The following is a 21,061-nucleotide window of genomic DNA, read 5'->3' as shown; positions in this document are numbered from 1 at the left end:
GGATAACAGAAAAGCCACACCATTTCTCTATTTAACCCAGTGTCTTCATTTATAGAACAGGGATATTTTACGGTGTTATTATATGGTTTAAACGTGAAGGTAAAATATAAAGGGGCTTTGAACAGTTTTAGGTGCCATAAAATCCAATGTCTTGCTATTAAAACACTAATAATGAAAAGATCTGTGGATTCAAAGGAACCTATGAAGATGGTAATTTTTATTTTTTTTTTTAGCCAAACAGTTATCTTTAATAAAAGGAAGACTGTCTCCTAGCTGTAGAGAATACAAATAAAATAATCATAAAATAAATACCACTTCTCCTCCTGGCTCTGCCCCTTTGGTCAGAATATACTTTAAATTATCTGTTTACGGGCGATGCTGAACCTGCTTCTGGCAAGGCTGCTTCTGCACCTAAGGCATTTCATTTAAATTTAAGATCAGGGAATGTTAAAATACCCAGAACATGCAACCGATCAGCATTTTAATTCATCCTTAGTACATTACCCAAAGTTATTAGACTTGGAAGTCCAACCACGACCTTCATCTAAAGGCAGGCTGCAGCCTCTGCAATCTGTTACCAACTGAGAGCCAAGGCTCAGGCATCCCCACCCCTCAGAGCGGCATAAGGGAGGCAACGCGGTGGAAATGACACCCTTGTTCACGGAACCAAGCTGCACAGTCAAATGCTTACGGACATTTGTAGTAAGAAACCCAACATTCATGAACATTCCATGGATTTAAAATGGAAACTGCTCCGAGGACACACGATACATGCCGTGGAGAGAGGGATATGAAATGGGCTTTACGAAGAGGAAGATCCCAGTTTTACTTAGGATGAACATGTGTACTAGTTTTCAGACCAACATCGGCATTTGCAGTCAAAAAAAAAGCTTGTCTTGCATGCAAGGCACCTCTTATCCCCTCCAGTCCCTAAAATCATCCGTGTAGCACCCATTGACCAAATGCACGGAACATTATACACAGAGACTTCCACACACATGCGTATGCCCTTGGCCAGCGAAGGCCACTCAGACAGACAAGACCAGCATGATACATGAAGCAGCCTTGGGTACAGATGGAGCAGGCAGGTGTCATTGAGGATGATTTCGGCCTTCTGAGAATGCCCTCAAACCTGAAATAATACCTCCTGCATCTGCTGGTTGACGACTGAAATTCCACAGCTAGAGAGTCATTCCTCTGGTTTAAGATGTCTTCACCCCTGTAAGAAATGTAAACATCTCAAGAAGGGAAAACACTTTAAACCTTTATCAGCCTTCTGGATCTTGGTGTGACTGCGTTTGTCAGCATTTTTCCCAAAGGCCAAGGGGAAAGCACACACAGACACTTGAGTTCAAACCCTTGAAGAAAAAGACAATGCTCGAGTATAGTGATAAAACAATATATAAAAACTCTACCTATTTTGCAATGTGGCTTAGATGTTTAGGACAAAGACAGCAGTCAGCAAAAATCGATTAGGCAGAGACCAGGCTCACTGCATTTCCAGTGCCTGGGAATAAGGTTCACTCTATAATTTGGAGACGTTGTCACTAAGGGGGAAGCTGTTCCTCTTTAACTAAACCTGCCTCATTTGCCAACCCCTTTACGTGTGAAGATGACCTGTAGCGTTCCAAGATGCAGACCACTTCAAGATGAAGTTCTCCAACTTCTGGCTGAATAAGCAATCTATGGTTTTTTAATACTAATACTAATAAGGAATTGGGCACCCTCAGGACAACTTATGTATAATCTATAAATGAAAACATGTTAGCCATCTTTTACGGACAATCAAAATGCTTGTGCCATGCAGTAACTCCACACCAGAAGATGAAACCAGAACGACCTAAAATGACAATCATTTCCCCTTCTGCAGAGCACAGCAAAGGAAACCCAGAAAGAGAGGCAATCATTCTCTGACGCCTTTCGTTTGGGCAGCTCTGCAGCCTCCACTGAGTATTCAGCCTGTCTTTAAGGGAGCCCACCCACTCCTTCTCCTTCACTACAACCGCACCCCCCACATGGCATTTCGGTCCTGGGGAGCTAAAATGGCACCTGCTCAAAGCAACCCCCATCACAGGAGAAAGTCTGGATTTCCCATCTCCCAACTCTCCCTAAGCTTCTGAACTTTACCTCTTCTACCATCACTGAACTTTTCAACTCACAAAGACAGTACCTTCTCTATAGCAAATCTTCAAATCCACTAATTGCAAGGGAAATTCATGCAACCACTCACAAGCCGAAAGTGCCTTTCACTGACCTTGCACCATTAAAACTGGATCCTCTCCCCCCATATGCCATTCGGGAAACACAAGGTCCATGCCACAGGTTTTAGAAGCCAAGGAACCTTTCCCCTGACAACCTGAAGTCAGGTCAGCTTCCCTGGGGATAACCGTCTAAAGTGTCAGAGAATTCCGACTCCCGGCAGGCCGTTACACTCAGAAAGAATCACGTTACCAGCTATACTTCTTTATTACCAGTAGATGGTAAAATCTCTATCACCCGTAAAGTTGCTCCTTATTTTCATGAAAATTACAAGAATCACATTCCTCAAATGTATGTCACCAAATGTATTTATTTATTTTGCATGAAAGTGGAGGTAGCCAACTGCTACAATATTATTTATTGCAGATGCATAACATTCCCAGAAAATGAAACTTTTTAATCAACTCCCTTTTAAAGGCTTATTTATTTTTAGAATAACAAAAACAAGAAATGAAAAATGTACTAAAATCATTTCTGATCATTTCCCTTTTACTTGATTTTAATCTATGCTTTGAGAAATCTTGCTGGGCTCAGGCCAAAGCAAATTATGGTGCTTAAGTAGACATAGATGGCCACACATGAAATTATCATCATTTCCAAAATGAATTGATTTTTGATCATATGGTAGCAGCATGGAACTAAATAACCATCTGGTGCCTGGTGGTATCTCCCTGCACCGAGTTCAAAACATTTCATATAAATGAACCTTACTTAGCCTTACTATGTCCCTTGGAAAAAGAGAGTTGTGGCGAATATTAATAATTACTAAGTTAATTTTTTCAAGATCAAGGAAATTAGGATAAGAATTTAATCATTGTTAAGACATCTTACGGAGGGAAAAGCAAATGTTCAGAGTACTTTACCCATCTCAACCCAAAGAACTGGAGGCAACTAGCAGCCAAAGAGGAGGCTACAATTCCCAAAATCCTTATGTCTGCAAGCCCACTGCTAACAAACAGGACAAAGCAAACAAAGGGACGCTAATTTCCATTCGGAGAGACCTACAAGAATTTCAGAGTAAAAGCTTAGCTGTTTTAAGTGTTTATACCCCAAAAACAGCAAAACATAAAAATCGATCTTTTGCTACAGCACACAGGCACACACACACATAAGCCAAAGCACATCCACGTAATACAGAACTGTGGAAATGAGGACAGATGAGTGAATAAGGAAACTGGATTATAAACTGAGGCAGCGAGGGCCGATGGTATCACCCCTTTCCTCACACCCGACCCATCGTCAGCCTGCTCGGATCCTCGAGCCACCCTCCCGGAGGAAAAGGCGAGCACAGCCCCCCCAGCTGGGCCCCAGCCTCGACCCAGCAGACATGACTGCCCAGAGGCACCGTCACATCCTCCTGCACTGATCCACGACCTGAAGACTTGGTCAAACAGAACCATTTCCCATAGGGGAGACATCCAGCCAGGTGTATATGTAGCCAATTACACTCCCTCACTAAAATCATCAAAATCTTTTCTCTCTAAAAAAAAAAAAAATCCTCCTAATGGGTAGTACAGAGCTACATACCCCAGAAAAACACATTATTAAATGTAATCTAGTCCTGTAGGTGTGAACTCTTGCAAACAGGACTTTTAGATGAGGTGACTTCAGTTAAGGTGTGGCCCAGCTAAATCAGGATGGGTCTTCAACCTATGACTGAAGGTCTCACAGAGAAGGTCACAGAGGAAAACCCACAGGGAGCAGCAGAAGCTGGAAGTCAACAGAACCAAGAAGCCAGGAGCAGCCGCTGTGTGCTCTGCCATGTGACAGAAAAGCCAAGCACCGGAGACCGCCAGCAGCCAGCCCCAGAACGCAACAGTATTCTGGGAGAAAGCATCGCCTCGATGATGCCTTGGTTTCAGACTTCTAGCCTCGAAACCATGAGTCAATATATCCCCAGTGTCTCAGCTACCCCATTGCATGGGATCTGCTTTAGCAAAGAGGAAACTCAAACACCTAACTGCTGGTAAGTCTACAGGGTGGGATCCAGGAGACAAGCGAAGCAGAAGATGATAAATAACCCCTCATCTATGTTTTGAAGGAGTTATTTTATTCTCCATGTCTAAAAAACACTGTCCCTTTCAAATAGCAGAAATACCAGCCATTCTGGTCCAAGAGGATTTCCTAACCACCACTGAGTTGGGTGCTCGGGAGACAATTAGAGCTGCGATCTCTCCTGCTGCTGAGAAACTAACCATCCAGGGAAGAGGAGAGCAGGGCCCGTTTGTGGAAAATGCTGACATAATGTGGTCAGGGAATTGGTAAAGGGGAGCACAGAGAATCAGGGCTGACTTCCTGGAGGAAATCATTTTTGAGCTGAGTCTTGAGGAAAGGGCAGGTGGAGGAGAAGGAAGAGATAGAGATACATAAGTTACTTCTAAGGGTCTTTAACTGTATTCAAAGTAGGTGACCCTTGCCCTTCTTTACCAAACTGGAATTCCACATTTAAAGTTCACTGCTAAACTGCCATCTCTACTTCACTCTAAGGGTCTGTCTGGTCCCTTCCAGAAAGCAGGTGTGGTTTGGAGGTGTGGATGAGTGCAGGGAGGATGGAGGAGAGGAGTTTGGAGAGAGAGTCCAGAGACACGTCTCCACCCTCTACAATTTGCACCAGGCCAGCCCTGAGCAGCCTGGCCACAGAGGAGACCATATTTCCAGGCATTTAATGGTACTGGACAACATGCCAACATGCGCCCGGGGCTGGGACTGATGGTCACTGGGGACATTGGAAGAAGAAAAGGCAGAAAGTGGAGAGAAGATTGTTCTGCAGATGCCCCTGCTCTCTGGAATAGCAGCATCAGCTACTGTATGTAATTAAAGAAATTTAATCAAACGTCCCAAAATTATAACAATTTTTTAAATTTTATGAGTCAAACTAACATCGCTTGTTATTTACAAAGCAAATAAAAGGTCAGTAATCATTCCTTCAATTAGAGAAAGGAAGGCTACTTTAGTGTACGTGCACATTCCCTGTTTAGACCACACACAAGCTGGTGGACACAAGGCAGGAAGGTGCTCAGGGAGGGAGCAGGCGGGAGAAGCAATTCGGGCAGAGAGAGAAGACGGGGCGAGAGTTCCATCTTGGTAAAGAGGAGAGACTCCTCACAACCAGGTTCTTTCTACCCGTATTGTTGTGGTGGCAGTGGTGAGGGCACAGGTGGTAGGAAGGGTGGTTACGGATGAGCTGAGAAGGAAGACCCACCGTCAGCACTGTGCACCACAAACCTTAAATCCTGAACATCCTCACTCTGTCCCCTGCTCACCTACGCTGGCCTGTTCTTTTTGTGTCAAGTGATGTGAGTCCTGTGTCTGTCCCCTCTATTCTCCCCCAACAGCTACCAGTCTCGCCTCCAGCTTTGTACTGTGAGGCTCATGGACTATTTCTACCAAACCCAGCTTAAGAAAGCCAGTCCAGCTCCTTACCTGTCAGTCTCCGACCACAAAGGTGACCTCGATCTTAATCCAATCTTGAAAATACATCTGAGAGCACTTACAGACCTCTTCCTTGGGTTTTCCAACCAGTCCTACCAGGATGGGAATGGGATTGAGGGTAGTTTGTGCCATCATCACAACTTCTCCGGCACCACAGCTTTCGGGAAACGAGGACACAGAAGGGAGCCACAAAGTAACACACGCCAAGAGACAAATCTAGCCCACAACTATCCCAGAGAAAAACTGTCTTTCGGATGATCTGTGCCACCTTCTCAGACCCATCTGATCCATGTTAAATTGCACTAATAACAACCACAGTTTATTACTACATGCCAGCCACTGTACTGCACTTTACAGGCATTATTTCATTTAACGATCTTATGAACCCCAAGAGACATTATCTCCATTTAACCAGTAAAGAAACAGAGTCTCCAAGATTAACTATTTTTTCCAAATCACACAACCAGTAAGCAACAAAGTCTGGATTTGAAATGAAGGAGGCTGTCACCAGAGACCAAATTCTTAGGCTCTGCTCTGCAGCCTTCCCTGGGAACTTGCTCACTGACAAGCAGTAGCGGTTGTAACCCATCTTTTGTTAGTAAATGCTAGAAACAAGAGTATTAATTTCCAGATCAAAAAAATTTCAGTTTCTTCTAAGATTTGCTAAGCCTTCTATAAAATAAAACAAGGTTATGCAGTTCAAATGAGTGAGAACTTGCAATTAACTAACATTCTAATCTTTGTAAGCAGAAGATTTTAGGAGTTGTAAATCAACTAAGTCCCCTATTTCATCAGTTTTTTAAGTGTGGAATTCTGTACACTTAATCCCTTAGGAATTACAAATAGTCATAGTAAGGGCATTTTATAGCAAAAGTCACAGAGAAAAGCCACTGCTGCAGTCCAGTATTGGACTCATATCAATTCTTTACTGATCTTTTATGGAGTCCCAACTCCATTTCTAACTCGGTGGAAATGATGACTGTTTCAAATCTCTCTCGTAAATATGCTCCAGTGAGGCTTCAGAACGATGACAGATAAATGACAGTTCTGCCTTTCCAAGGGTTAAATGCTTTTCCTGGGGGACCCTAAGTCTTGGTGCCAAAGAGTGCAAATGTCAGGCTGTAATAGAACTATCCCGTGAGAAATAAAACACCAGGCTGCGTGACAGGCGGCTTTCAAAGAGGCTTTCCACACAGTATCAACAGCAGAAGTTAATTGGAGTTTCTTAACAGGACCTTTTTCCTTTACATTATAAAAGAGCCATGGGATGAAGCAATTACTCTGATTTACCATCTCCTCCTTGGTAGAATATAAAGATGCAGCAGAGCCTCACAGAAGCAGCAACTCACTGAACGAGGCCCACCGGCGAAGTCCCTACTACGCTGCCCCTAAGTGCTCACCTTGCAGGCGGCAGCCCAGAGCCGCCGTCAATCACGCGTCCCAGGTGAGAACCAGGCTTTCTCCACGTTAGGTCCAATAAATTACTTTCCTCCCACCAAATGCTCAGCTGAATTTCATTTTCACTTTACAGCACCAGTCCCAAAACTTCAAACCTTAGGCATTTTTACAGCCATATACACAGTGCATCATATTTGATAGCATGCTTAAGATTTTTGTTCTTATACAATGAAAGCAAACTAAGGACTCCAGTTAACAGTAAGACTGTAATATTCTTTCATCAATTGCAAAAAGGTACCAGACCAAACCAAGTGTCAATAACAGCAGGGTGTAAGGGGGGGTTGGGATTTTTTTTTTTTTTTTTTTTTTTTGGAGCAATGAGAATGTTCTCAAATTGATTGTTGTGGTGATTGCACAACTGTGTAATTATACCAAGAGCCACTGATTGTACACTTTGGATGGATTGTATGGCATGTGAATAAATCTGTAAAAAAAAAAAGTTTTGTTCTAACCAGGAAGCTCGGAATCTCGGGGTTTGGCACCCTAAGTCAGAGCACAGGTGGCTGGACCCTCTCCCACACTCCAGACACTTCACTTAGGCCAGGCTCCTGGACCCAGGAGGCCTGGAAAGACTAAAGCCTGCTCTTCCTGAATCCAACGCCTCAACTCCTTTTCTACCCAGAACCACTAATGAGATGCACAAACTGTCTGAAATGGGATTTCTGAAAAGGAGTAAGGGTCACCTTGGGTCACCTGAGTGAATTTACCCGTGCAGTACAGAACTAGCCCTAGGCAAGAACGAAAACAAACAGAACCGACTTCTCGGAAAGGTAAAAGTAAAGGGATGTGCCCCTGAAGGTCTCAGCCTGGTGGTGCTTCCCCCAACACCTGCCTTGGGCCACCTTCACAGACCCCCTGACCCCAGCCCCACCCACGCAGCACCACAAACTTCTCCCATAATCCCAGCTCTCAGGCTGCTTGTCAGAATCCTCCACTCAACTATTAGTTCTGTAAGAAGAGGGCCTGCGCCTTCTCTAACAGCTACCCACAGCACCCGAGACAGTACCTGGCACGTGCAGGAAGTGAAAAATACACTTTAAAATCCTCGCTAAATGAATGTATTGGTTTTTTTCTCCTTCATTTTCAAAATTTAGGTGGTTTACCTCTCACAATTTGAACAAACAGAACTAAAATCCATTAAGATCCTGGGTCTTAAAATGTTCTTAATGATTAGAGAATTAAATAACAATGAGAATCTAACAGTAGTCATTCTGAACAACTGTCCAGTACCAGAGACTTTATAAAGCAAGTTTATATGTGTTATTTATTCCTCTCAACAAACCTGGTATGTAGCCATTATTTATGCAAAATACAAAATTTTAATAACTGAACATACAAACATAAAAATGAAATAAAATCTGTGTGCCATAAACATTATTATGCTCACTTTTCAGATAAGGGCCTCTCAGAGATGAAAAAAGTGGGGCTTTTAAAACTTAAATGATTTGCCCAAAATCACGCAACTATTAGAATCAAGATTCTAATTCCAATTTCCATGGAAATTTTAGATACTGAAAAATTTCTAAATGTAATCCCTAACACAATAGAAGTTTTTAAAATGTTATACTTTGTTAATTCCAGAAATATTTACTTTACACTTACTATCTACAAGGCACTAGGCAGACAAGGAAAAATGTCCATGGCCAGCTCAGGCACAGGTACTCCAATTTCCCACAATGAAAACTCTGTAGTCAACTGCGCTTGACTTAGAAGACAACGTTGGGAATTATGAATTACCTGAACCCTATGGTTCTATAATTCCTTCTTGCTAGGGGCACTAAGGATGATTAATTCTAAATATCTGTACAACACAGTGACAGAAATCAAGGGATCCTCCTGTCGTTGACGCAACATCACAAGTTCCTTGTTTCAATTAGGCACACAGTCCATCACAAAAGTATTTTATTTGTTCATTAGAACATCAGGATTATTAGATTATATATTATGGGGCTGCCCACACATGGTGGTGATTAGAATTCTGTAAGAAATGTTGGAAAGATCACACCAAGTGTACTCTGAAAACATGTTTGCCTCATGCTATCAGACAATGTCTTCACCCCTCCTTCCTCTTTCCTTTTATGTCTCCCACCCCTTACTCTCTCTTTACATCTCCCATAAATCCCCAAATACACCAAATAGAATAAGCTTACAGTCACAGGTAATCTAGGCAGCTCTGCAATACTGAGACAAATTCATTAACATGAAGAAAGCCTACGAAGAAGGCTCTTCCACCTCAAAACACTATGCAGAGCAAAAAGATGGATGCAATCTAGGGTGGGTGGGGTTGGCTATTTAGGGGCACATAACACAGGGAGGGAGGGTGGAGGCATCACACTTTCCTGCACCATCTCTGATGTCTGCCAATTCAAAATCAATTAACCCTCTGCCGAGTTAGCAGAAGGACCCATCCTGTGGACGTCCCTCTTGACTTTTCAGTGTCCTGGGCTCTTTGGGTTCTCCTTCTGCTGGACGTCAGGGTTCAGAGCTCTCAGAATTAGGTGAGAACAGTGCCTGGTTCCCTGTCAGCACCCAATTACCACATAAAGAACGAATGGCCAATGTTCTTTGCAATTGGCCCCTACTTTCACTGAAAAGCCAATAATGAGCAGTACTGTGAATAGATATTTCTGCTCTTTCCAAGAAAGCACAACACATATTATGATAAATAAAAGTTTTTCAGGTACATTCTGAAAGCAGCAGCTGAAGGAATTGATCAAGCTGGGTTTTGCCAAATAGTTTTTTTATGACTGGCGCAAGGAGGAATATAAATGTCATGTCCTTATGCAATTAAAAAACTACATTCACTAATGAAGACACTGTAATATCCCAGTGGGAAAAATACTAGAAAATCGCTAAACCTGAAGATTTCCAACACAAGAAGCAAATGATTGAGAAGACATACCAAAGTATCCCACTGAACCAGAACATTTCCACCACTGGGCCTATAGCTCCTTTACTTTCAAAGATACTTGAAGGTAAATATCCCATCACTTTCCAAGAGGAACTGGTCCAGGAATGAGGAGACCCGGGTCCAAAACCAGCCATGGACAAGTGAGTAGCCACTCTATGCCTTTGGCCCTCATCCTAGCGAAGGACAGTAAAACCAATCCACATAGTGAACAGTGGTTGTAAGAAGCAAATGAAGTAAAGGACCCAGAAGTGTTTGAAAAGGACACAGTGTCTGCCAAGGTGAAATATTGATACCTATAGGGAAGGTGAGTAAAATACCCACAATGCAGAAAGAAATACCACTCTATCCATCTCAGGTAGAGGCCTGAGCAAGCCTATCCCTCAGTAATGATTCTGACGATTTCATATTTAAGAATATACCATTCAAATTTTAGGATCTCACAGAAGCAGTATTTAAAACCACAAAACAAAAACAAATGTAAAACCAATTAAATATCCATTCTTAAGAGTACTTCATACTATCAAAGACTATTTACCTATTGGATGGAACAGATCTAAATGTATAGATAGGGAAAAATGTCCAAGACTTACATATTAAATGCAAAGAATGAATTATAGAAGAATATAGATGATATCTCTTTTGCATAAAATTATATGTGTTCATAGATACATAAATTTTTTTAAAAAGGTATCTCTAACGTGAATTATGGAGTGGCATGGAGTGGGAAAGAATTCATATTCTTCTGATTGCTTGGATGTTTTACAAGCACATATTACTTTTCTAATACAAAGCATCATTTTTTAAAATATTGACAATGTAAAGTTTTACTCTGTTTTGTCCCTCTGAACGATCTATAAACATGTAAAGTTAAGGAAATGATCATTATATACAGCATGGGATTATGTGCTGCACTGTACCCAGATGCTCTACCCGGCCAGGCCTATTTTCTCTCCTCTTCTCCCCACCCTAGAAGGATGAACGGAACTAATCTCTCCACAACCTCACTTCCAGACTTGAATCCCAGCCAACTCCATGTGGCTCAATGACTTTCAGAATCTCTCAGTAATTCACCTATACTTGGGCATGCAAAAAAAAAAAAAAAAAAGAAAAGAAAAACCACTACATTTGTCCTGATTGTATCTAACTGCATCTACTCCACGTAACTGAGGTCTCGGACAAATTATCTGCATTTTCCCAAGGATGACTCAGAAGACAACAGGTCTTCTGAAAACAGGCCTGGGAGCTTCTCTTCATGAAGTTGACTTGTCTACTTCTTCCAAGGAATATACAACCTGAAGACTAAGAACCTGGGGACACAGGCATCTGGAACTTTCAATTTTTAGTGGGATAATAATTTACATCATAAAAGGTTTACTGAAATTCCCAGGTCCTCCAGGAATTGTACATCCCTTGCTACAGATTTACTACCTGTCCATTCCTGCCACTGTCAGCCCGACCCTCAAATATCTCCTACCTTTATAATTTAATCAGCAATTTTTCAGTTTTTGCATGAAACTGTCTCCTTAATTCCCATCTAGTCAAAATTTGTTTGTTGTTTGATAAATACTATTTATTGTTTCTTTTCAAAAACAATAAATAGTACAAAAAAAGGGAGTAAATATTGATGTTTTAGATAAAAACTAATTTCCCTTCTGATTATGGCTTGCATTTCCTCTGTTCTAAATATTGGTATTTTAAGCAGCTGTCTCAGATTAGAATGTACACACCTTACATGTCAAGGAAATCATCACTAACAAAAGCAACATCATACCTAATATTACTATTAAGTATATTACATTTTCTTAAACATTAAAATCCAACTGCTACAGATCACATCACATTTAGTCTAAGTCACCACATCTTTTTTTAACATTTCCAATTAATCTTTTAATGTTATATAGGTTATTCAAAGGGAGACCGGAGTTCATTCCCAGGAAGTAGTATGGCTTAACTCTTTTAAACATTCTTATTGATATATAATTCACATACCCTAAAATTCACCTTCATAAAGTGTAAAATCTAGTGGTTTTTACATGGGTGAGAACTTCAAGTGGATAATTTCCATGGAGGTGTTACCCTACCCAGTCAGGGTGGGTCTTAATTGAATCACTGGAGTCCTATAAAAGAGTTCACAGACAGAAGGAGGTGCTGCAGCCAAGACAGAAACTTTGAAGAATGCACAGGAGCTGAGAGTGGAGCCAGAACACAACCTGGGATCAGCAGACACCAGCCACCTGCCTTTCCAGCTAACAGAGGTTTTCCGGATACTACTGGCCTTCCTTTGGTGAAGGTATACTTGTGTTGATGCCTTCATTTGGACATTTTCATGGCCTTCAGACTGTAACTTTGTCACCAAATAAACCCCCTTTATAAAAGCCAAAAAAAAAAAAAAAAAATCTAGTGGTTTTTAGCAGATTCACAGTCATGCAACCATTACCACTAAGTTTAGAACATTTTCATCACCCCGAAAAGTAACCCTGTACCCATTAGCAGTCACTCCCCGTTTACCTTTCTCCCTCCACCCCCAGCTCTAGGCAATAATTCCTCTACTTCCTATTGTTATAAATTTGCCTATTCTGGACATTTCGTATAAATGGAATCATGCAATATGTGACCTTATGTGACTGGCTTCTTTCACTTAGCATCAGGTTAAAGTTTCATCCGTGTTGCATCATGTATCAGTACTTCATTCCTTTTTATTGCTGAATAAGATTCCATTGTGTAGATATTTATCTTACCACTGTGGCTTAACTCTTTTAAGTCAATATATTTGCTGAACTTACTATGAGTTGTGCTAATGCAAGGCAAGTAAGATTTGGTTCTCATTTTAAAGATGACCCCAGCATGAACACATACTGATGATAACACCAATTGCTTTCTGAATTAAATGTTTTTTGCCTGATAACTACATATGTGCTAATGCAGGCAATTTCTATTTTTAAAATATTGTGTCATTTTCCAGATTGAAAATGTAAGCACTTAATTATATTTTGGGAACTATAATAATGTATTTGTGCATTTAGACCAGTGGTTTTCAATCCTTCTGCTTGTTGAAACCGTCCGGGAAGCTTAATAAAATATAAGCCAGGAGCAACCCCCAACCAACCGAGTCAATGAGAATCTCTGCGGATGAAGCCCGGGCATCAGAATCCTGTAGATGCTTCCCTGGTCGTTCTAAAATGCAGCCAGGTTAAGAATCACAAATTGAAACCTTAGTTACTCACTGACAACCATTTTAAGTTTAGCTTCCATTTGTAAGATTAGAATTTATATAGTTCTGCTAAGCATAATTTTGTGGGCATTTCTCCTTTTAATCTTAGATCAAAATAGTAATATTATAACAACAAAAATATAAAGCTAGCTCAGTGATGTTTTGATCCTAAGTCATATGAAATACATATGAACCCTAATTTTTAAAGCTGCCAATATTAAGCAGAAAAAAAAATTGATCCAGTACCCGTTTAATGTCCAATCAATTCTCAACCATTATTTAAAAAAATCACCAGCCCTTTTCTCAATGATTTCATGTTAAAATGTCCCTCTGTTTATTTCATTTGGAAATTAGTTTTGTTCTTTTCAAACATTAACTAAAAAATAAATAAGTATATATTTATATATTTTATTTACAAAAATTTCAATAAGTCAGCTAGGAAAGTTATAACAGAATGAGAAAGTAAACAACTACTCTAATCTAAATGTTATTTTTAATTAAACTTTCCAAAGTTTAATATAGTGTCTATTTTTAATTAAAATTAGAAATTAAAGTATTATCATTTGACTAAGAAATATGAATCACCAAATTGAAAAATTAAATTAAACTTTCTTTAGAAAAAAACTTATAAACACAGAATTGGAAGAGAGAAAACTAAGAAACCAGAAGTGGAAATAATGTTTTCTGAGTATTCCTCTAAGCCCAATGATTAATAAACTGCAAGCACAGGGACTCAGCCCAATGTTTCCTTCTAGAGAAGGAAATTCTGCTAACCTACTTTAAGCCTCCACTAAATCTTTTTAAAATTATTACAATGCATTTTTTACTTATATTGTCCCTTGTTCTTCTCCTACATTTCTTTATCCTGCCAGTGTTTTTGTTATTAATTTTTAATTATACATAACCTTAATATAGTTTCCCTTTCTAAAGAAATAATATTATTGGATCCATTAGGGTCCAATCAGAAAAAGAGGAGCCACTGTGAGTAGCTGAGACAGAAGGAATTTAATGCAGGGTACTGGTTAAACCGTGCAGCCAAAGGGATGATGTGGCAACCCAGAGAGTCACATCAACAGGAAGCCGTTGCCACCCGTAAGCCTAAGGAATGTGGGACAGATGCTTCCAGTGTCCTGCCCGGATCTCCCCCAGCAGGACCAAGGCATCACCCCACCTGGTGCTGGGGTGTGGACTGCAGATGACTCGGCAGAAGGGAGCTGCCTGCCCAAGGTCATGCTCCATGCTCAAGGTCACCTACCCCTTCCCACGACCCCGTCTCACTTCTGACCAGTCCAGAGGGCCCTCCCAGCTCCAGATCCTCCCCAGAAGCTTGCCTGAGGCAGCGCCTGTTGCAGCTGCATCAGTTCGACTTCTCCTCTCCCTATCTGGTTGCCCTCCCTCCTTCACAGCTGTTATAGTCAGGAGCAATCCCCAACAGACTTCCTGAATGCAAATCCCTACCTCACAGTGCGTTTCCTGGGAAGTCAGTCCTAAAAAAAAGGACAAAGGTGTGGTACTGCTGGAGCACAGGGGCCAAGGTGTCCTGGCAGAATCTGGGTCCACCATGGGCCTGGCAGCAGGAGCTGGAACCACGAAGGAGACAAGGTGGCTGAGAAGCCTCAAGGCTAGAAAGGAAAAAGTAACCTCCCTCCAACCTCCAGCTTCTGCCCCGCACTGGCAAACACAGCAGAAGCTGGCACAGGGGCCTGAGAAATGCAGGAGTCAGCCTCCCCAGACAGAGGGGAGAAGGTGAGGGCAAAGAAGGAACTGAGGCAACCAGACCCAGGCACAGTGACAAACAAGGCTGAGTGACGCCTCCTCGGCCAACACTCCCAACAAGAGACCCTTCCACGGCCCAGAAGAAACCACATTTATCGGTTAATGGTGTGTCCTCCAAGACCTTTTCCCATGTACAGGAAGAAATAGAACTGGTTCCATTCACTGGTTTACCAATAACTAGTTATTGAATATTTACAATGTACCGAACACTGATCTGGGCATTTAGGAAATATCAGGGAACAAAATCCTTGCCTGCATGGATCTCACATTCTATCAAGGAAGCCAGCCAGAGACTTACAAATAAACCTAACAAATACAAATTTTATGACAGAAAACAAATGTCATGAAAAATGATATGAACAACACACATTGTGATAGAAGGTGAAAATGCTATTCGGTGCTATTCAACAGAACTTTCTATGATGACGGAAATGTCCTATACATGTTCTATCCAATACGGAAGCCACTAGACACAGGTGGCTGTCAAGCCCTGGAAATGTGGTTAGTACAACAGAGAAACTGAATTCTCCATTTATTTAATTTTAACTAATCAAAATTTAAACAGCCACACGTAGCTGGTATCTCCTATACTGGATAGGATAGTGTACAGAAAAACCAGAGATTAACAGAGATTGGGAATGCAGGGTGCGGGTGAAGGGTGAGGAACAGGTTAAAATTTAAGATGGTCAGGATAAGCCTCGTTCAGAAGGTGACAACTGAGCAAGGATTTGAAGGAGAGGAGGGATTTAGTGATACAGATATCTGAGGGAAAGAGTTCCAGGCATAAGGAACAATCCCTGAAAAATACGCAGAAATGCCTGGTGGGTTCCAGAGAGAGCAAGGAAGGCAGTGTGGCTGGAGAGGGAGAAAGAGAGAACCAGCAAGAGAGTCAAGGGGATGGAGGAAGGGTCCGAGGGGACAGAGGTAAACACAGACCCCTTGGGGCCTCTGTGCCTCTCTGGACAAAATGGGGAACCACTGCAAGGCATCAAGGAGGAGTGACATGGTCTGAATCAGTGTTTTTTTTCTGTAAAATTAAATGTCTTATTAAATCTTTCTTTTCTTCAGTTACCTTAAAAAGCTAGTATACAAGACATTATATTGGTTCTAAGGCACCACAACTGTAACAGAACATCAAGGATTTTAAAACAACGCTTCAGGAAAAAGAAAGGAAGAAAAGGAGGGAGGGACAAACAACCACACTGAAAGTAAGCACTCGTTACAAAAGCATTCTGCTTTAAGAAATGATTAAAAAAAAAAAAAAATACACCAATCTTAGATTTGAAGAAACATTAGAACTCAATACCCATAAGCTATCTAGACAAGAATATAATATACGATTCCTTCCCACATTAAGCACAAGCAGTTATAGCATCAGGAGCTAAAGTAAATGAAAAAGTATCAGTATCATTCCTATATTTCAAATGCAACTGCATTAGTATACACTGTTTCTTTTTAATTAAATATTGTATGGTATTCCTATTAATTATAGTCCCTAGTATGCAATAGGTAGATTTTTCCCATAAACCATTCTGTCATACTAGTGTCATTCCGTAGAAGTATATCATGCAAGCACCCATCTATATTTGTAGTGCTGATCTGTGGGAAACATGCCTTTAAACAACCCCTTTCAATCCTATCCACCTTCAGTACAGCTCTGATACTTATAATTAAGAGGCTGCTATAGTAGATGGTGCCTTGGCCAAGGCACCAAGGAGGTGGTAATCAGTAGTTGGTTCTGGGTGTATTTTGAAGGTAGATCCAAAAGATTTCCTGACTGGGTTGTGACAGAGAAAAATGAGGATGATTTCAGGGTTTTTGGCCCAGGTGACTAAGATGCAGAAGGCTGTGGGTAGGGCAGACTTTTGGAGAAAAAGCAAAAGTTCAGTTTTGTACACATCAGTTCTGAGATGTCAATTAGACATATAAGAAGAAACATCACATAGACAACTGGATAAACAAGTATAAAGTTCCGGAGAGAGGTCTGGGATAGAGATACATTTGGAAATCATTACCATAATCATAACATTTAAAGACAGTTTAAGTCTTAAGACTGGATAAAATCAAGGCAGTGAGTGTAGATAGAGAAGAGGGCAGAAGAGTGAGCCTTGGATCCTGCAAAATAAAGAGGCTGGGGAGAAGGAAAGGAACCAGCAAGGAAAACCAGGAGACTACGGCATCCCGAGAAGCAAGTGAAGAAGGCGTTCTGAAGGGGAGTGAACTGCTGGGTCAAGCACAATGGGGAGAGAGAAAGGACCACTGGATTTAACAACATGGAGGTCCGTGGTGCCCTTGATAAGAGCAGTTTGGGTGGGGTGGCAAAGGCTAAAGGCTGTCTGGAGTGGGTTTAAGAACAATCAGAAGAGGAATTAGAAACAGCAAGTATAGACAAAGCTTTGGAAGAGTTTTATAGAAGGGGTATCAGGGAAAAAAAAAGGGCAGTAATTGGTGGTGGTAGTGGAGTCAACAGAAAGAATGAATAAAATACGTTTATATGCTAGTTAAAATAACTGAGTTAAGAGGAGAGAGGGGAGAGAATTCCAGGATGATATCCTTGAGTATGCCAGAGAAGATGGGATTCGGGGTGCAGCAGGAGGGAATGGCACCCAGGAGCAGGACGGACAGCCGAGTGCATAGGGCAGAGGCTGGCGTGGGCAGAACTTTGCTTCTGGTTCCTTCAGTTTCCTTGGGGAAGCAGCAATGAGGCCAAAAGCTGAGAGTGAAGATGAAGAAGGAGGTGTTGAGATGCAAAGCAAGAGGAGGTGTGAATGAGTCACTCAGAAGAGGGAGACTGTAAACAGGCTGGGAAAACACAGGATAACTGCCAGGCAGCCTGAAAGCCCACCTGAGATTCACGGTCGTGGGCTGAAAGTAAGACAGTCAACATGGCTGTGGGCTGTCCTCCAGCACATGCCGCTGCAGGGCGCAGAAGCAGAGTCGGCGGGATATCAAATGTTCCCAGGGCTATGGTTCTGCCAAGCAAAAACAGTGACATGAGAGAGGAGAAGGGAATTAACAGTGTTTTAAGGAAGTGGTTGTTTCTGGTCATGGAACTGAAGCCAGGGAGAGGGCCAGTGAAAAGACAAACTGGTGGTCCCAGAGGGTCAAAGAATTGTTGGCGTCGGTCACTAAAGAGGGTAAGCCAGAAAGCCAAGCACTGGTGGTCAGAGAATGCCCAAGGTTGAGATGATGAAGGGGTTATTACTGATAATGACCAAGTCTTCTTGGAAAACCTGTCTGAGGGAGGACAGAACAATCATCGGAAAAGAAGAATTCAAGGAACAATTGGTACCTATTGATGCACCCAGCATTTTAACGGTTGCCCAGTATGATAACACCATGGTTAGTTCTGTCATTCTCCTCTGACAGGTATTTACCTTATCATTTTCTTTGTTATACAAAATGGTGCCATAAATAGCCTTGAACAAGCCTCTGTTCAGACGTGTTTCTCAAGGATAGATACTGAGATGAGAAACTCTTGTCATGCAGAATATGCATTTTAGAAATAAATATTGTAAAGCCTCCCTCCAAAGTTGCTGTCAGCCACCCACCCATCATCTTTGGAGCATAACCATTCCCACATCCTCCAGCTGACTGCAAACTGCCTTACGTGCAGCTTGTACCCACAAGCCTGTGTTTGGAACCAAGAAAGCCTGCTGGAAAGGGCCAGAAACTAAGGCCCACCCCCAGCAGCCCTCAACCAACGATGCTGAGGAGTCAGCACGCCCCACTTCCCCCAGCTGAGGTAATTCTGAGACTGATGTTTTATACTACCTCCCAAAGTTTCCCAATGGGACTAAGTTGCAACCCCCAACCGTAGTTAGCTAATAACACATCCTTGATGAGCTGCCTTCCCTTCCTGTGTCACTTCTCCACTCTCTACTAGTGGTCTCTGCAGCTCCAAAAATTAACTACTTGCACACAAATTCTTGTCTCAAAAGAGTAAGAGTCTGCTTCTGGAGAAACCCAAACTAGGACAAAAGCTCTAGCAACTCTGTAAAACAGCAACACACGCCTCTCAGCAGTAAACAGAAAGCACCCATTTCCCCACATTCTCATCAATACTTGAGACTAAATTTTAATTTTTGCACATGCGATTATGTGCAAAAGTTTAAAGTTTTTCACTGTACTCATCTAGTTTTTTCATCTGCTTATGTGGCCTACAGGCCACCACTGGAACATAGTGCCCTTCTCTTCTGCTGTCCTCTTCTGATCTAGGATCATAATTACGTTACCTTCTAAACGTGAGTTGGGGAGACTCCCTTTTTTATTTGCTCTCCTCTTGAACAATTAGCACAGATGGGGATTATCAGTTGTTGAATATTAGGAAACACTTACCCAATTGATCTGTGTAGCCTGGTGCCTTTGGCTATGAGAGCAACATAAAATGTCAGTAGATTTTTTGTAAATCAGTAATTGGCACTTTTTGATTTTTTTTTTCCTGGAAAAAGAGAAATCCACATCCACATAAATTTTTTTTTTAGTAACTAAGAAAGAGAAGGAAGGAAAAGGAGTGGAAGATGCATTCTCAAGCTGTGACTAATAGCATCACATTCTTTTATCATAAAAAATACTGGTAATTCTGCAAATTTGATGTGCCATTCCTATCCAGGTGAATTGTACATATGTGAACAAGAAGTACGTGAAAAACCATACATTCTTAGTAATCATCAAAAAATGCACGCCAAATCAAAGTGAGACCAGTTCTACATACCCAACTGGAAAAATGTTTTTTAAACTATTTTGAAAGATAATATTCAATACTGTTTGAAGACGGGTTGATGCAAAATTCCCCTACATGGCTGGTGGACATAGATATCAGTGGACATAGACATAAGTATATACTCCCTGAAAACAAATACTAAACATCAAAAGCATATGTAAACATAATATTCATTCACTCTAATTCAGACTCCTTATCATTAGAATTGTTCATTCTTTCAGTGAACAAATTAAAGCTGAGAAGACAAAACGTGTATATCTTATGTATCATAACTTTTCCTAACTGATATTGTCAAACCATTAGGGAAAAAGGACAAAAATCTTGAAACTGGATTTCACCAAAGAAGATACACAGTCAATGAACATATGAAAAGGTGCTCAACCTCTTTCCTCATTAGGGAAATGGAAAATACAATACAAGAAAGAATCACACCCGCACCAGAAGATGAAAACTGAAAAGCCTTCCAGTCCTGTCAAGGACGAGGAGCAACAAGATTCTTATGCAGTGTTGGTGGGAGTGAAAACTAGTACAACACTTTGTAAAATACTGCAGCATTTATTCCAAAAGTGAATTTAGGCATATAATATGTCCCAGTTATTCCACCCCTACTGTGCCAGTTTGGGTGTATTATGTCCCCCAAAATGCCATATTCTTTGATGCAATCTTGTGGAGGCAGACGTCTTAGTGTTGATTAGGTTGGAATCCTTTGGTTGAGCATTTCCATGGAGAAGTGACTCAATCAACTGTGGGTGAGACCTTTGACTGGATAATTTCCATGGAGGTGTTACCCTACCCATTCAGGGTGGGTCTTAATTGAATCACTGGAGTCCTATAAAATTGTTCACAGACAGAAAGAGGTGCTGCAGCTTAAAGAGACATTTTGAAGATGGCCGTTGAAAGCTGATGTTGACACTTTGGAGAATGCCATTTTGAAACACAACTTGGGAGCAAGCAGACACCAGCCATGTGCCTTCCCAGCTAATAGGTTTTCTGGATGCCAATGGCCTTTCTCCAGTGAAGGTACCCTTTGTTGATGCCTTACGTTGGACACTTTTATGGCCTTAAGGCTGTAATCTTGTAACCAAATAAACCACATTTATAAAAGCCAATCCATTTCTGGTATTTTGCATAAAAGCAGTATTAGCAAACCGGAACACCTACCAAGAGACACATGCACAAATGTTCAGAGCAGCAGAAGTAGCTGCATGTTCTTCAAAAAGAGACTGGATACACTGTCAACAGTCACATGATGAAGACTGTACAATGGTGAAAATAAATGAACCAGAGTGAG

The 21,061-nt window shown here is 41.3% G+C and overlaps 1 protein-coding gene across 2 annotated transcripts in view; it reads right to left on the bottom strand.

The window, feature by feature from the left end:
• AFF3 (AF4/FMR2 family member 3) overlaps positions 1–21,061 on the bottom strand; it is a 524,208-nt gene that overhangs the window by 430,636 nt on the left and 72,511 nt on the right. Inside the window, exon 3 of one of the 2 annotated variants that reach the window (XM_037806556.1) lies at positions 1,145–1,219. The exons of the other annotated variant lie outside the window; for it this stretch is intronic. Coding sequence (XP_037662484.1) covers positions 1,145–1,219 — 75 coding nt within the window. The remainder of the gene's footprint in view (positions 1–1,144; positions 1,220–21,061) is intronic. 2 annotated transcript variants of the gene reach the window in all.

The sequence above is a fragment of the Choloepus didactylus genome, chromosome 17 (assembly GCF_015220235.1).
Source record: "Choloepus didactylus isolate mChoDid1 chromosome 17, mChoDid1.pri, whole genome shotgun sequence".
In the NCBI taxonomy this organism is placed as follows: domain Eukaryota; kingdom Metazoa; phylum Chordata; class Mammalia; order Pilosa; family Megalonychidae; genus Choloepus; species Choloepus didactylus.
Note: the sequence above shows the minus strand (reverse complement) of the source record. Positions and strands in the feature narration are given on the sequence as shown.